At 27.5% G+C, this 18,034-nt stretch overlaps 1 protein-coding gene across 3 annotated transcripts; it reads left to right on the top strand.

Annotated features, from left to right (window-relative positions):
- Window positions 1–2,183: 2,183 nt before the first annotated feature.
- Window positions 2,184–13,902, top strand: LOC132934714 (uncharacterized). 3 transcript variants are annotated; one of them, XM_061001051.1, is made up of 9 exons: window positions 2,185–2,811; window positions 3,408–3,492; window positions 6,132–6,219; window positions 6,308–8,060; window positions 8,124–8,299; window positions 9,069–9,279; window positions 9,352–9,663; window positions 12,712–12,774; window positions 13,292–13,902. In XM_061001051.1, the coding sequence occupies exons 3-9, from the start codon at window positions 6,184–6,186 to the stop codon at window positions 13,360–13,362; spliced, it is 2,622 nt and encodes an 873-aa protein (XP_060857034.1). In that variant the 5' UTR covers window positions 2,185–2,811; window positions 3,408–3,492; window positions 6,132–6,183; the 3' UTR covers window positions 13,363–13,902. The 3 variants fall into 3 exon arrangements, with proteins under 3 accessions (XP_060857035.1, XP_060857034.1, XP_060857033.1); XM_061001050.1 differs by having other exon boundaries at window positions 2,185–2,801; XM_061001052.1 differs by lacking the exon at window positions 3,408–3,492 and having other exon boundaries at window positions 2,184–2,801.
- The last annotated feature ends 4,132 nt before the right edge of the window (window positions 13,903–18,034 follow it).

Genomic DNA, 18,034 nt, shown 5'->3' on the forward strand with positions numbered 1-18,034 from the left:
ATGTATCATTAATTATATTTATAAAACTTGATTATTATTTTGTATTTTGAACATTTTATTATTTTGAAAATTGTATATTAATATACCTGGAGCGCCAAGATATCCACGCGCCGAAAAGGCTGTGCTCAAGTGTCCGATTCCCTTTTTATTGACATCAGTTTAAAAATGACTCAACGTGAGTCAAAATATTTTGGAAATTAAATGTTGCATATATATGAATTAATGTTAACAAGTAAAAATTAATTTAGTGTTTTTAATATTAGCTTATGATATGAGAGATGACAAAATACGTAAAAATTACAAAAATCTGCAAATTATTTTGAGTGAGAAATTAATAAATTTTTTTTTTAAATCTAAGTTTTGAAAATTTAATGCAAGATTCTTCATAAGTTTGACTACCTTTATAAAAAATCTGTACAAGAAAGTCAAATTAAATTTTTATGAGTGTTTGAAGTTCATAATTACAACATAAGTACAACATTGGATATTCACTCAATTTCTCATGTAGCGATTTTGTTTTTTTGTTGTAATTCAGAAACGAACAACTGTAGATAAATTAACATTTCACTCAGTGTTTATATTTTCATTTTCTATACACCATAAGATTTTGAAAATATTTTGACTCTTTTTGAGCTGTTTACGGACATTGTCAGTTTTTAATATTTTTAGTTTTTTTTTTTTTATAATTGTCAATAAAATGTTAGTTGTTGGGTAAAAATGCGTGAAAATTTAATACTGCAAGGTTCCTGATATATTGTTACAATAGCAGTTGAAAAATATTAAAAATACATACCTATGCAGAATTTTTTTTAATAAATTTTAAATTTGATAAATTGTGTCAAAATTTGAACTTACAATACTTATAAAAAAAGTCTGCCTTTTGTTATGCCTTAATATATTTTATTTATTATTATTTTGTAGTTAAAAAAATATAAAATTTTCAATTTTTATATCTAAGGATTGAAATTTTAAAACAAAGTTCGGCGTAAATAGGTTATATATAAATTACTTCAGTGGTGTCATTTGGAGGGGGGGGGCAACTAGGGCATTTACATCAACCTTAAGTCAGCTCATTTACCCCCCTCTCCTCTAACCACCATGGCACTATGCTATGAGAATCTGAGTGAAAAAAATGTTGAGTTGGAAAAGCAGTGAAAAGTTGTCCTAGTCTAATAAAAATTGAAATAACGTTTTAAAGTTACGCTAAAAACCAACATTTCGGAAAATTCCTGTTTTTCCTTCATTTTTATGTTGGTTTTTCTGGTGCTTTTGAAAACTATTAGGAATTTTAAATTTTGTCCTCTTGAATGTACAAATAAGATTCGCTTTCCCATCAAACAAGATACTGTTGAAGAAATTCGAAGTAGTTTTACTGCCCCAAACCGTAATAACATACACAAAAATAAAAAATAAAGAAAATATTTTAAAAAAAATAAAAATACACATTATTGTAAAATCAATACATTCATCGCTCCTCTCAGAATCTGAAAAAATTTAAAAATATACAGAGGAAATGTGTTGGTAGGTAGTATTAGGTACCTAGTTATAAAATAAAAAAAATGTTTAATAAGATTATTAAAAATTTAATTTATTTTTTCTAAGTTTATTCCTATATAATATAATATGAGTACATATTTTTTAAATTAACTATTGCATATTTGCATATTATTATACCTACTGGCTACTACATATTTGGGCTTTTGTTTAGTGCATACTTACGTAGGTTTGCAAATTTTCTATTTTTTTTTAGCGCATACAATTTCGAGCCCTGGCCGGCTGACCCTATATAGTGTAGTAATGCGTATTAAATATCAATGTACTTATTATAATATTATTATAATACCTAGGTAGTAAGTAGGTAGTATGATGGGTAATCGTAGATATTAAAAAAAAAACGGATAAGGCACTCCTACGTTGACGTTACATAGGTTATCGGTATTTTTTTTCAAAGAAGTAGAGACAATTAGTATTATAAAAACACAATAAACCTCTCGGGAGAGGTTTTCTTTATTATCTATGCACTAATGTGTAATGCCCACACAGATATATACCAAATACATATTATTATATATATATATTATATCAGTGAATGTCCGTTCTGTTGGAGCCATGTTAGTAGTGACTATAATGATGGACGATGGTATGCTATTAAAGTACATTCGACAGTGCGTGCGCCGCCGTAGTATTATAAAAGCGTAAAAACGTTTACTCCTCCCTTCACCCCCGCGACATCACCGCATAAAATACCGAACACCACACTCGCACGACCGACCCACAATCTCCGTCGGCGGAGGCGTTCGGCGTCATCCGCGGCGGCTGTAAATGGTAAACACCGCGTTATCAATGTCAAGGACTGACATTATCACACGCACACCACCGCACACGTACGCACATACACAATAACAAAACAGAAGCGGAGTTATTGATTATTTTCGGCCAGTGTCAACTCTTTATATTTTCGTTTCGTTTCCCTTATTGTTTGTTTTGTTCATTTTTTTTTGTTTTTTTTTTTAAAAAATCCGTTTAGTTTTTTTCTCCTACCCCACCGAAAACATTTCGCTTGACGACTCGCTGGAACGAGTGAACTACGTTTGCGGGGGGGCCGGCCGTCTGCGTTTTCCGTCTGTGCGGTCGGAGGAATGACGACGACTACGACGACGAAGGTGACGATGACGCCGACGACGGAACGCGACTAGAACGATATTCGCGACTTCGACGGCGTTCCGTGGGCCCACTGTGTTGGCCGGTGCCACTCGCCAACCTACGCGTTCGAGACAGGAGCCGGAGCGCCGCCGTGTCCGGTGAGTTGTTGTATGTTGCTTTTTCTTTTCACTATGTCCTTATATAAATGCGCATGACCCTGGTTCAGACCCTGGGACATCTGACTCGTCTGGTCGAGTTCCCTGACAATCATAGTATTTCTTATGGTCTCGCTGACCGTTTCTCGATTCGTCCACGTACGTCATCCAAATGCACTAATATACATTAGATAGGTACTCTACAATCTAGACCAGGCATGTCAAACTCAAAGTATTTACTGGAATAAATATATTTAATAGTCTACTATGCGGCATCACACACAAATTTATCAAAACAAAAAATTATTTATACAATTTTTTTTTATTTTATTCATTACATACAATACTTACTATACAATACTTATTCAATTACAGTTAATCAGCATATATAAGACAGTAGAAAAGTAAAATAATGTATACTTCACACTACTAACATAGTTGTAATACGAAAGGAAAATTGTATAATTTTTTTCTTTCAATTAATTGTTCATCAATATTGTCATCCACAGGACATAAAAAAACGACCCTAGGGCCGCTTGTATGACATACCTGATCTAGACAAACTTTTCAATTAAGCCTATATTAAATGTTGATATTGTCTTTTCATAGAATGGAAACAACTAGTGGAACAGTGTGACTTGAATCTCATCTCTGGACTTCAATTTTTTTCCTCAATAGATTACCTCTGTCTTATGTAAGTGAATTTAATTAATAGTTATAAGTATAACTATATTATACAAGCAAACTTGTATAGCTAGAAACTACAAGTTGTCTCCATATTTGATTGTATATTACTTTTACATGTCCTAATTTTGGTAGTAGTTTAGAAAACACCTCACAGCCATAGAAATCATACCTAACCATTCAATAACTTGTTTTTTTTTTCATGGTATCTATTATAAATACTTGTACATATACAGTATACATTACCTACTGATACATGTATATACTTAAAAAAATATAAATTTTCAATATTAATAATTATGCATATGCTACAAGGTACCTACTATGCAAATACAATTTTTAAAATATTTATTTACCAATTTTGATTAATGCTTTATTAGGTATAATTTTAAATAAGTAGATAGTAGAGGTACCTACCCACTGCAAAAATTATTTTAAGTTTCATCTTTCAAAAATTAAAATAATTATATTTTGTAAAAATTAGGCATAAATCTAGTTTAGCTTCCATGCGATTTATACAATTTTTGTTATTTATTCCTTTGTTGATTTTTTATGAAAAAAATTAAAGTGCCATCAGAATTTATCGATCTGTAAAATTTCTAAAGTTATGGCAAATTGAAGTATTGAAATATCGTTGTACAATGGGTAACGCGGACTACAGACAATTTATAGTAATATTTGCCGGGTATATCTATATGTGCTTTTGATAATTGAATTTTGTCTTAACTCCCAGATCTACCTAAGGTGGTTTTACATAACAAATAGAGGGATGTTTTCGATTTTAATTAACCGAGCAAGTGCTGCGAGCATCGTTCTGAACAATTTGTTATATATATAAACCTAGTTTATCATAATTTAAGCACAGTGAAACTTCCATAACACTTCTACATATTACAGTCTTGTAGGCAACAAAACAAATTTGTATTTTACCTAGAGAAAAGATAATAAAAAAAAAAATATATATCCCTAGTACTTTTCAAAATAATCACAAATCACAAAAAAAAATATGAATTGAGTTATCGTTGAATTTAAATTGAACATTTTCATTACAGTGACCTACTTAAATTCACGGAACACACATAATATACTCGACACCTACTGTACCCTAGCTGTACCTAGTTGAGCATACTTGACAACTTTTTTTAAATTTAAATTGTAATCTTCAGTTACTTACATAGTTTTTTCCGTAGTATGTTTATACTAAATCTTATTCATTATTACTGTTATATTCTTTTATACAAGTAATACCTTTTTTAAAATATGTGCCTATACTTAGTACATTCAGTCTTAGTGTAGGTATTTATTTTATACATAGGTAGTTTCTTTTTTTCCATTAGCTATAAAATGATTATGTTTGTGATATACAAATATTTTTAAATGTATTGTGTTTATCTAAAAATGTAATATTTTTATCAGTTAATGATGGTTTGTTTTCATTTTAAAGTATTTCTAAAATATTTTTAGGAAACTTTCCTCTCGTGAGCTGTAGCCTTTATTATCTTTACCTAGATATGCTACTATTACCTACTAATTTGATAATATTCCCCATTTAGATTCTTAAATAAGAATATGCCATTTAACCTTGGATATTATACATAGGACTATATATCTTCTACTATATAATTGTATATAATGAAGTCTGTAATTAAGGGTGTTTATAAAAAGTCCATATATTTTAATTTATTTTACATCCATAATAAACTGATAAAGAACCAATATCATTTTTGTATTACTATTAGAGGTAACTATGATTATTTTCAGAAAACAAATTTTAATTTTAGGTTTACATAATAAATAATAGTTAGGTATACCTATTGGTTTTTTAAACATGAATTATAAATGAAATAACCTACTAAAACTTTAAGCTGGTATTCTTTACCATAATTGTAAACTAAAATAGGGCAATTGTAACCTATTAACATTACTGTGAGTCAAACCTAAAAATATAACAATGTATCTAGAATAAATACAAATTCAGTTATTTAGCACACTATGTGCTAGATTGAAGGCATGTGGGCATGCAGCCATTATTAACATTTATGGCTACTTAAATAGTCATTAAATGATTTCAGTCAATATCATATAAATGTTTTATTACAAATCTAAATACGTATATTAAGTTAGGTGCCATGTAGAAACATTCCTTATATTTATTATTTTAGTAGAGATATAATTAATTATCTTTAACAAATATAGGTAATATATTATATAATATTATATTTATATGGTTTTAAGAATAAAATGCAAAATACTTATTAAATATTGTAAAATAGAAAAACATAATATATGATTATAAAATGCATTAAATTTAATCAGTTTATCAAACAAAATGTCGTTCATAAGATATTCAATAATTAGATTTACATAATATAATATGTAATAGTTTTAATAGCAACTAATAAAACTGAATAAAACCATTTAGCTCCAAACTTAATTTTAATAATTGTTTATAAATATTTAATTGGTTTCCTTCGTTATTAAAATTATGGTTCCTTTTATTGTTGTTTTATGTTTGAAATTCATTAGGTAGTCTACCAATTATAATATAATATATTGATGGACTTAATTATCCTTTCTTTTTATTATTTCTATTGATTGTTTTTATTATTAAATTATTATTTAGTTATATTATGTTGTTTTGTATTTTAGGGTATCAAATTGCTAATAGGTAGCTCAGAAATAAGGAATATCTCACTCTACTATGTTGCCCAATACAATTGCTGTATCATCTACTTTGGTAACTTGTGTTTTATTAATTTATTTAAAGAAACTTAATATTTAAAAAAAATTATAGACATTAATAAGTTAAATGTTATTTTTTTTAGCCTAGGGTAAAAAATAAGACGTATAATGAAAATAATGAAAATATTTCATATTCCAAGTCAGTAGATTTTCAAAAGGATCGTAAAAGTTGGCCTTTGGCACAGGTAATGGAATGTGTTGATCTTGAAACGGTGTCATGCATATCACCTTTAGAATCTGAAAATGAAACTTGTACTCTAGACCCACTTACTTCTTCTCACAATGGTTGTGTGACAGTTCTTCAGACGGATAATCTACAGTCCGAATGTATTAACGAATTGTGTTTAGATGGTCAACCAAGTAATGTCTTAAAAATTGTCTTGCCTCTAGTCAGTGAAAATGTGCCATTGAATGGTCATCCAATAGCAATCGAACACGATCAATTCTTTCAAGAACAAGGTCATGTTGTTTCAAGCCACAATCATGTTCAATATTCTCCAAAACAATGTGTGGATATGCCAGTATATGTAAATAAATACGTAAATAATAGAAATCATTCTTTACCTGAAGATAGTGAACTAAATCGATTTAGTTCAACATTTGAAGACATAAAAACTTTACTTAAAGAAGGTCTTGTGGACGGTCTAGATGAAATGCCACCAGACTTTCAACCTCCACACCCACCTCTGCTTTACAGAGTTTCTTCGTTACCAAATCTTCTAAGTCATGATAGTACAAAAAGCCATCATTCGTGTTCATACTTAACTATGTGTGCAACTAAACACGAATTATTTATGAATAAACTTTGCAAAAATATTGTTGCTAAACATGACATGTCTGTGCAAGTATCAACCGAATTATTTAAACATCAAAATCAAAAAATCTATGTCGACACAAGCTGCCAAACAGAAGATATTTTTGTTAATTGTCATGTGAATAATGAAGTTTTGACTCAGGAAATTTACCAAAATGATTGTCTTAAGGTTAATAATGTTTTTGAGAAAGAACTCATAATGAATACCAACAATGAAGATGAAATTAAAAGTAACATAGAAGGAAACTGTACCAGTATTGGTTATACAAATATTAATGTTTTTGATAAAAAACTTGAACATGACACTACTGTAGAAAAGGAATTGTCAGGCATTGGTTACACAAATATTAATGTATTTAATAAAGAACTTCAAACTAATGCAGAAAGTGACTGTACCGACATTGGTTACACAAATATTAATGTTATAAACTCAGAATACAAAATCAAAACTAATGAAGAAGAGGACTGTGTAAGTTTTGATTATTCAGATGTTAACACATTTAATAAGGCAAACGAAGTTAATGCCAATGGAGAGGACTGTGCCAGTATTGGTTATATCAATATTAATGTTTTTAATAAAGATAATACAATAACTAATAATGAGGACTGTTTTACTAATGTTAGTTACACCAAAATCACAACTTTTAACAAGGCATGTGAAATCAAACCCAATGAAAATTGTGTTGATATTGACTATACAAATATGAATGTAGTTGAGAATGGAAATGAAGTCAATGTTAATGAAAAGGACAATTTGAAAATTGGTTATACCAGTATTAAAATGTTGGATAAAGGAATTGAAGGTAAATCTAATGGAGAGGACTGTGTTGACATTGGTTATACAAATTTTAGTTTGTATGACAAAGGACTTGAAATCGATTCAAATGACGATTGTGAAAATTATGCTAATGCTAATATTTTAGAAGAATTTGTGAATGAACAAATAAGCCTTAATAATATTGATGGAGATTTTGATTCATTTTTGTTTGGACCATTGCCCCCATCGCCTATTGAAGAAATTGGTAACAATTAAAAATCCTTATTGTTTATTATTTTGTTAATTTGTTGTAATGAATTGTGTATAGTTTCAGAGCTACCTATATTGAGTAGCGTTGAAACAAAAAGAGAAAACTCTGCTCCTGTACCTTTCATATTTGATGTTCATAAAAATGAACCAAGTACTTCGATAATCAAATCTCGATCAATAGACGCTGAATTTTCTCATAACTTTCAACAACATCAAAAAATTGGAACCAGATCTGTAAGTAGCTTTTGATTTATTTAGTTAAATTTATACATTTTTAAATTTTGTATAAATACCACACTCATTTAGTGATGTACTGATGTACACTGTACAATCACATTTTTTTGTCTCCAACGATTAATTAAATATTATTTTATGTTACTTGCCTACCATAAGTTCACATATTATTTGACCTCTTGATCCTGAGAGTAAAACTCTTAATATTCATTAATATAATGTAATTAAAGCTTACGTTCGGTTAATACCTCCTCAAATTATTTATAATTGAATTTACTCGTGAGTTAATTTTAGTTAAATGAATTATTTTTTTTTATTCTATCAACTTATCATAATAAATTGTATTAATTTATATAATTGTTTTTTTAAAAAAGGATTTTACACTTTAAACTGCCTTTTCTTATTATTAATATTACATAGGTAGGTACATACTAAAAAAAATATGTAATTATATTCATCAAATAATACTGTAATATTATTAATTATTATGTACATTGTACAGGTATATAATAATACATAAATGTTATGTACAAAAATTTAAAAAAAGTGTAGAAAACGCATTAGATAAAATAACATTTCTTTCAAACTCAAAAGTACCTAATGCTAGTATTCTATGAAAAACATACATATATATTGTCTCATAAGTAATAAGCATATAACATTAAAAAAAATAAATTCCCAAAAGAAAAATAACAAATAAACTGTTATTATTTTAAACTTAATAACCGGTATTTGTTTAATCATTAATGATGTTTCTATGGAATTATAGGTGCAGTCTGAGAGAAGAACTTATCCATCTGAAGTACCTGTTTCTGATGGATACCCAAAACCTTTAATGCTTAAAACCAGTATTCATCCCAGTACTATTGAAAAATTATCAGATATTTCGAGCTCATTGCCAGATACTCCACTATTAGGAAGATGTGATTTTCCCCGTCAGTATTCTGCCACCGGTACTAAAACAATGACTCAGATGTCAAGTAAGTTTGAAATAAAAATGTGTATTAAGTATATTTTTATTGATAACTTATTGTTCTTTGTGTATAATACAGATAGTATGAGCATCAACATGAGAGGTGCTGGTCATGGTTCTAGTATTGGTTTAGGCCAAGCAATGGCTGGTGCAGAGTTGTTGCACCTAAATGGACCTGGTAGGGGATGGTACCCACGGCAACGACAATTTCGTCCTGTGTCAGTAGAACAGCTTGACAAATTGGCTAGCAAAAGCCCCGTTGGCCACTCACAATGGGATTCTCGAGAAGGCCATAAACCTGTTACATTACCCCCTAATCTTACACCAAAGTTCTTCCACAGGTCTCCCAGAGAAGCGCTTCGACGTGTCACTAGTCTACTTATTAGAAAGGGTTAGTTGATGAAATATTATTGAAATATAAATTTGTTGTTAATTATCAAAATTAATTTAAATTCATAATGTATGTGTCGTAGGCATATAGTCAAATCAGGCATTTTATTAAATGTCTAGGCATATAGTCAAAGAATTTAATGTTTATGCAATGTCACTATCCGCCTAGACATTTAGTTAAATGACTAGGCATTTAACTAAATGTCTATTTCATGTCAGGCAAATAATAAAAAAAACATTTTGTATTATTTTAAAAATTAAAATATATTTTCTATCAGTTATTTATTGCTATTTTATATATAAAAAAGCTATGTATTATTTATTAATATGTAACACATGTAGAAAATAAAATAATAATAATAATAGTATAATAATTATGTGAAATAATACTTTGATTTTGTGTCCACTATTACTACTGTTTTAAAAATGAAATCATAAAACAATTCACTGTGTGACATTATATTATATTTTAAAATACAAATAAAAACAATCAAAATTTAAAATATACAAAAAACGTCAATAGGTATAAGTCACAATATTACATGCAATCACGATCACACTACATACGAATTACGTAAACTTAATACACATACTAAACTAAATTATTGTACAATTCAATCGCATGTTCTGTATCTTTTTCCGTAACGTCATATTTTTGTAGTATCGATAAGATTATAATTTGTCCCAGGTACTCAATATAGATGAGGTTCTCATACAACTAAGGTATAAACCAATGGAAATTTTATTTTTATTTAATAAGACTCACTACTCGTAGTATAGACTATACTGACGATAGGGTATAGGTACAATATACTCGTACTATCATCTAAGTCTAATACATCTAATTAGTTATTACCTGTATATATTTCTGATTTCATTTTTAAAACAATAGTAATAATGAACATTAAATTAAACATATTATTTCATATACCAACGTGTTTTTCATATTAATAAATAATACATAGCTTTTTTATGTATAAAATAGCAATAAATAACTGATAGAAAATATATTTAAATTTTTAAAATAATACAAAATGTTTTTTATTATTAGCCTGACATGAAATAGACATTTAGTTAAATGCCTAGTCATTTAACTAAATGTCTAGGCGGATAGTGAAGTTGCATAAACATAAAATTCTTTGACTATATGCCTACAACATATGCATTAATAACCTTTTATAAAAAAAAAAAAACATTAATTAAGCAAAAAATAAATTTGATTCATAAAAAAAAATTGAATATCTTGAAATATAATACATACCAGTGAACCATGGTTCCCTAACTTTTATCAATCGAGGCACTTTAGTATTATTAGTTTTTATTAGTTGTGGCCCACTTTATATAAACATTGTCTATTTGTCAAAAATAAGTACCATGAAACATATATGTGAAATACGCGGACATCATAATTTTTATATTATGTATAATCTATACTTTGTTCAGCAAAATACTAAACCGCAGCCTGACAAAATATGTTTCTCTGCGACACTACTATAGTTGAACTGGTATCGATGATGAGGAGATGTGCATAATCTGTGTATTTTCTCACTGGACAGAGTATAGTATTATTATTTTTTCAATATCAAACAATATTATTGTATGAAAAATTATTGTTCAATCATATCACAACAATGTTAAATTAAAGTTAGTTTTTAAAATAAAAAAGTTCAGGTTTTCACGGCACACCCTTTAGGAAACAGATAATATAATAAACGGTATACCTAAATATTTAATTAGGTGGCCTCTTCTACATTTTTTTTTTCACTGCAATTTTTGACTAAAATATACATTAAATAAAAAGTTTAGGTTTCTATTATAATTTATTTAATTCTGTGTCTGTCTAATAATTTAGAAAACGTGGGCATGTAAGTTCATACACCTATGCACTATAAACTGACAAAATATGCATTAATATGTGCCTTCAGAAATATGCATTTATATGCACTAAACTTATAAAACAATGTACTAAAAATGTGCTGATTAAAAAAAGAAGAAATCATAAGCAATTTTTGAAATAGCAAGAAATATGTAATCATTTTACGTTACGACAATTCCCGTACATTTTATACAAGAGGTTTTTTGTAATTTGTCGGTAGTTTTTCCCGTGGCATTAAATAACTATTGAGAAAATCGAAAAATGACCTCTCTAAATTATCATATTGGTCCAATTTGCTAAAAGATAAGATACTATAGTCTGTTGAAAATGAGATCGGTAAGGGTAGTGCCAAATAGTGTGCATGGGTGTGGGTTGACGGGCAGTCTCCGATGAAAGCATCACATTATTTGAGTATCGACTGCCGATAAGTTCAAATAATTTAAAATATACAGTAAGCTGTGTTGACGCATATTGTTTCATATACGACACTCCGTTGTGGTTGCCATACAAAAAACTGTGCATAAATTAAAAACAATTTTTACATTTTTTCATAAAACATTCGTTAAACAATTTACAATATATTATTATCATTGATTATAAACACTAGTATTTATAATTAATGATATTATTCATACAAATCTCAACACTTTTAAATTGATCGCAAAAGAATATATTTTATAATTATTTAATAAAAAAAATTATGAACACGTCAGTCATATGCATAAATTAAAAACAATATTAAATGTATAATGTTATATTGATACATATTATGGTCGCAATACGGGACACACATTTCTTAGGTGGGCAGCAAATACGAGACCCGCACTATTCATTTATTTTTTGTATACCTGGTATAGGAACACACGACGCATGGACACATAAATACCAAGCACGTTGAAAGCACGGGGGACTGAAGCGTCCCTAGAGAACACAACAAGTGGCCTGTGCACCGCTAACGAAAACTGGTCGCTGCCGTGTACTAATCTCATTTTGAATAGACTATTAATATTGAAATTGAGCACTCCTTCTGGTAGAATTTTTGTATACAGGATAAACAAATAAAAAAAAATAATAATAAAAAACACCATTGTATAGTATATATTATATAATATTCCTTATATTCTTATGTGGATTGAGATTTGAGATACCCAATCATGTTTTATTTTGTTTCAGGTAATACTAACAAAAGTAACAAATCTAAAACTGTATTCTCTTCTTCAGTGATTGGACCACACGGTAACTTATATTTATTATGTAGTATGTACACATTTTAGAAGTTTCTAAACAAATATAAACAAAAAAATATGGATTTTAATTTTAGTTTTACGTTATAACAATTTATATTAAATGATTTATCAAGTTTTATCTCAGTCTATAGTTTTTATAATAATTTAAGTTAAAACTGAATAGTTGTTGTCAACAACTTTCAATTATCACTTATAAAGATTTTTTTTATTAAAATAGAAAATTTATAATCTGTAGCAAAATATGTATAGTAAAATAGGATAAATATGATTTAGAATATTCACATGATAATATATTTATGAGAAGGGAGACTGTCCAGTGACAGAACCCTCAGTCAGGATTTACTATGTATAATAATAAAAATCAAAACACTAATTAATTTAAATGATATTTAAAGTATATGATTATACAAACATAAAGTTAATATTATTTATTATAAATACAATTTTAACTGTTATTATATTTTATATTTGTATTGTTTAATTTAATATTTAAAATTTTATTTTAGGAGATATAAGTGAAGAATGTGTGACCAGTCAATCCAAACGTGGATTTTTCAAAAGCTTATGGAGAAAATAAGACTTTTTATAACGTGCAATCAAATTATGTGGCCATAAATCTTAAATTATTTATTATTTAATTTATCACTACTCTGTCTTCGAATCTATGTTTAACCTTGCGTTTACTTTACTAACTTTTACAATATAATTTTTTATATGTTTTTTTTTATGTGTAATGAATTTTGACCTTAGTGATAGAATGTTTGACGATATATTATATATGTATAATTTTTTTTAACATAACATATAATTTCTTATTATTGTTTTTTTTATTATTATTATCATTGTAGATTTTTTAGATTGGAATAAACGTTTTATACAAATATTATAACATAGTAGTGTTATACCAATCACTTAAATAATTAGTTATTAAAAATTGCTGAAAGTATTTTATGATTTTAAATAATTTTAAATAGAACAAACTTTGTTTAGTGTTCTAAGAGTCAGTATTATTAGATATTGTTTTCTATAACTATTTATTATTAATAATTACTATTTTAATTCTTTTAATTGTCAATTAAAATAATGAATTTATTTGATAATAAATATTTGAAGACTATGCATTTGAGAACATTCTCTTACCCATATTTTGCTCTTGGAAATATGGAATATGAACTATAGGACAATCTATGTATGGTAAAACGATATTCAGCCAGAGAGGATGGGATCCATCCCTTACTACCTATAGGAAATTAAGTATTTACCTTCTATGCACTGAAAACACTAATAATTTATAATATATTCTCACACTTCTTAACTGGTTGTTTGAGTGATTTGGAACTCTATGTTTAATTATTGATGTTTGTTCAACTCAAATAGGAATATTAACAAACATTTTCTAATTTAACTCTGAAAGTCAAAACTTAAACTGAATTGGTGACAAACTAATGTGTTCTATACTGTTGCCACAACAAATTTAATTTTATCTTTGCCACATTTCTGTGTCTATTCACTGAATTGTCGTTAGAAAGAAATAATATGAACAGTGCTAATTGACAACTGGCTGGACAGTGATGTGATATGATATTTTAATCGGGTAAATATTTAAACATAAATTCAATCAGCCAGGGAATATTATTTTATTTTCTAAAAACCTTTTCACTGAGAGAGCGTGTCGAACCCTGGTCTATCAAGCCAGTAGCGAGTAGCAATCTATCTTCCCACTATGACACAGGGCCTTGCCCATGAAAGTTACTTATTTCAGAGCTATTTAACCAATAATCATAGCCAGTGTTGTATAATGATAATAATTGATAATGTAAAACGTGGTGTACTGGTGTAATAATAATATATTTATTAAAAAAGTGTAAAGTAAACGCTCAACTGATAAATTAATAAATCTATCAATATAGCATTTACAAAGCTGGATGCCTGAGTATAATTTCAAATCCTTTGGATTTTAGATATTAAAAAAATTGTTTTTAAGGATTTTACCGAACTCTGTGACTATGTCTATATATATGTATTATAGAATAATTGAATTTCCTGCATATGAATTTTCCTATGAAATACTGTTTCAGTTTTTTTTTGTTCCTATAGAATGTATTGTTCATGTGGCTAAACAATCCTGATTCGTTTTTGTCCTGATCATTAATTATTATTTCCTGATTTTGATTATTGTTTTGTAAAATTGCCTATACGGAACCCCTTAAAAGTTGAATGTTTCAATGAAATACAGAATATTTTCACTGTTTAACACGTTGATGGCATAGATGCAGAATACCGAAGTGTTTTACATAAACCAGAAATCTACCTTAAAACATAAATTTTTACTACTGCTATAGGAGTAAAATTCTAACGACAATATTCAGCTCAGTGAATGGACACAGAAATGTGGCAAAGATAAAATTAAATTTGCTGTGGCAACAGTATAGAACACATTAGGTCGCCACCAATTCAGAGTAATATTATGTTGTACAATATGTATGTTGTTTATTTCGTTATATATAATAGATCTATCATCTATAGGAATTTATTAATAATAGATAACAAGTTTAATTATTTTTTTAAGTTGTAGTCTGTCATCAACTTTTGGGGCAGTAAAAATGCTTTGATTTTCAACTTCAGTAACTATTCCGGTGGGAAAGTGAATCTAGTTTGTAATTTGGGGAGAGGGGATCAAAAGTAAAAAATTTTCACAATCAATTTCAAAAGCGGTAAGAAAAAGAAAAAAAAAATTATGGAAAAACTGTAATTTTTACGCTAAATTGGTTTTCGACAAATTCGATTTTGATTTTTGTTGCAATTCTACATTTTATTAGTGATAAAACAATTATAATATAAAATTATAAGTTATAATAATATAATATATATTTTGCAAAATAAACAGAGTGAAATATTGTATAGAAACATGAAGTGTAAATTAGATTGCAGCACCCCCTATAAATAATGCAATATTATTAAAATACATTATTTTACATAGCTTTTGAATAACTTCAAATTACAAAAATATTTATAAAATATTATATTTGACATCATTTAAGACCATTATATAAAACACTCATTTGACCAAAAACTAGATATATTGAAATAATAAGGCAAGTACCGTGTTCCAGTACCCAGACAGATCATTGCTTATTGTGAATATTTTTTGGTTGTGTTTGCATTCCTTGAAGTATTTGTAAGCATAATATCTATGTCTTTTATATAACTGTGCAATTATTTCTAGGTATAAAATTATTCATTATTCACTATAGTGTATCCGAAAAATATCTATGGAAAAATAAATTTCAATAAATGTAACTAGCAGCTACAACAATCACATTCGATTTATATTTAATCATCTTAACACGGATAAAGTAAATTTTGTAATGTTGCAAATACTATACCGGTCGCCATTTTACATATTTTGCTCCTGACTGCATTTATTTTGGTTATTTATCTATTAAATATTTTTTTTTGCATAGTGATGTTTATTATTTATAGACAGCAAGTAACAACAGACTCTACAAGCATAATGTATAGCCATAGAGGAAATAATATTTTTTTAAAACTTCTTACTGTTAACCAACTTTCAATAATTGTTTATCTTAAGTCGATTAGTTATTACTACACTTGGTTAATAATCTTAATTTTAAGAAGACTACAGCACTGAATCTATGTTTGTTTTCATTGTCTTACACTTTTACTTAACAAACAACTAAATGATTTTTTGTAAGTCACATTATCTATAGCTCTTCTAAAACATTAGGTTATTTCATGTATGATATTAACATAATATGAATAATCAATTTATTTAAATAATGCAGTGCATAATAATAATTAAGTAAATATATCAAATACTGTAATAGTTATCTATGTTACTTATGGTTATCTTACATTATATCCTTAAAGGTTATAATAAAAGTTTATAGTTAATAATCGTAACAATATTTTTATTTCAATAAATTTGTTTAATGAATGAAATATTTGTATAGGTCAATGTCTTTAATAGTGTAGGTTGTTTGTTTCCCAATATTTGGTTTCAATAATTATTGTTATTGATGTTTCTATTATATCAAATCAATAAGTTTTTATTTGTTAAAACTGTACAAAAAAAAATTTTATGTTTCATTATATTGTTTCTTTTCACTCTTACTATTGTGATGATTCTCATGATTTAAAATTGTATTTTTATTCCAAGCCCAAGATGCATACGCCTGAGAATTTGTACAACTAATAGTAGTAAGCGGACACGTTGAGTACAATTCTATTGTAACACAAGAATAACAGTAAATTGTTTCTAACATAAAAAGATTCTAAAAGAAAACAAAGTGCAAAAAGTCCACAAAATCATCAGAAATCGCAGCTTTTATCATAAAAAGTTCACAAAGAGATAACTTTTTATAATTAATCAGAAAACATCAATAAATTGAACTTAACACAAAATCATCAGAAATCACAGCTTTTATCATAGTTATCAGAATAATATCACAAAAATAAAATAAATCAGAATAAGATCACAAATCAATACTTTTTATAGTTAAATCACAAAAAGTTCACAAAACTTAATTTAACACAAATATATCACAAAAGAAATATAAATCATAATAAGATCACAAAATTGATATGTCAATTGTGTATTTCTATACGTTATAACAGCATTGTAATGTCAATGATATAAAATAAAGGAGTAGAAATGGGCACATTTTTCCAATAGTTAATCAAGAATAATCAGAATTAATAAGCATTGTAGTAAATCTATATAATACCTACGTGGAAACATTATTTCTTTAAGTTAACATATTAAATATCAAATTCAAAACCTATGTTATTAGTTTATTACTATGGGTTGATCTATTAACTTTTTAATTAGTTGGTTCCCATACTTGTTCTTGACAATATTACTTTAAAGTACCACCACTAAATATAATAAACTACTTGATATTTCTCATACCTACACAAAGTCAACTTTGATGCATTACCATTCAATTCTAAAAACTAATTTTGGTTTTGGGTTTTTGTATAATAGACCTGTCACCTGTATACCCTATGGTGGTAAACATTTTGTGTAACAAATATTATAATTTGTATGTTCTATACTTTAAGTAGATAGGTCCTTAATTAACTAACTCATTATTAAACAAACATTTTGTTTTTTTTTTCGATATTGACTACTTTGAACTTTGAACTTTGAATTTGAAAATTGAAAACATTTATTATCTTTATCACTACGGGAGTACTGGCCGGGGCATATTCTCCATCAAAATTTT

The sequence above is a fragment of the Metopolophium dirhodum genome, chromosome 1 (genome assembly GCF_019925205.1).
Source record: "Metopolophium dirhodum isolate CAU chromosome 1, ASM1992520v1, whole genome shotgun sequence".
Classification (NCBI taxonomy): domain Eukaryota; kingdom Metazoa; phylum Arthropoda; class Insecta; order Hemiptera; family Aphididae; genus Metopolophium; species Metopolophium dirhodum.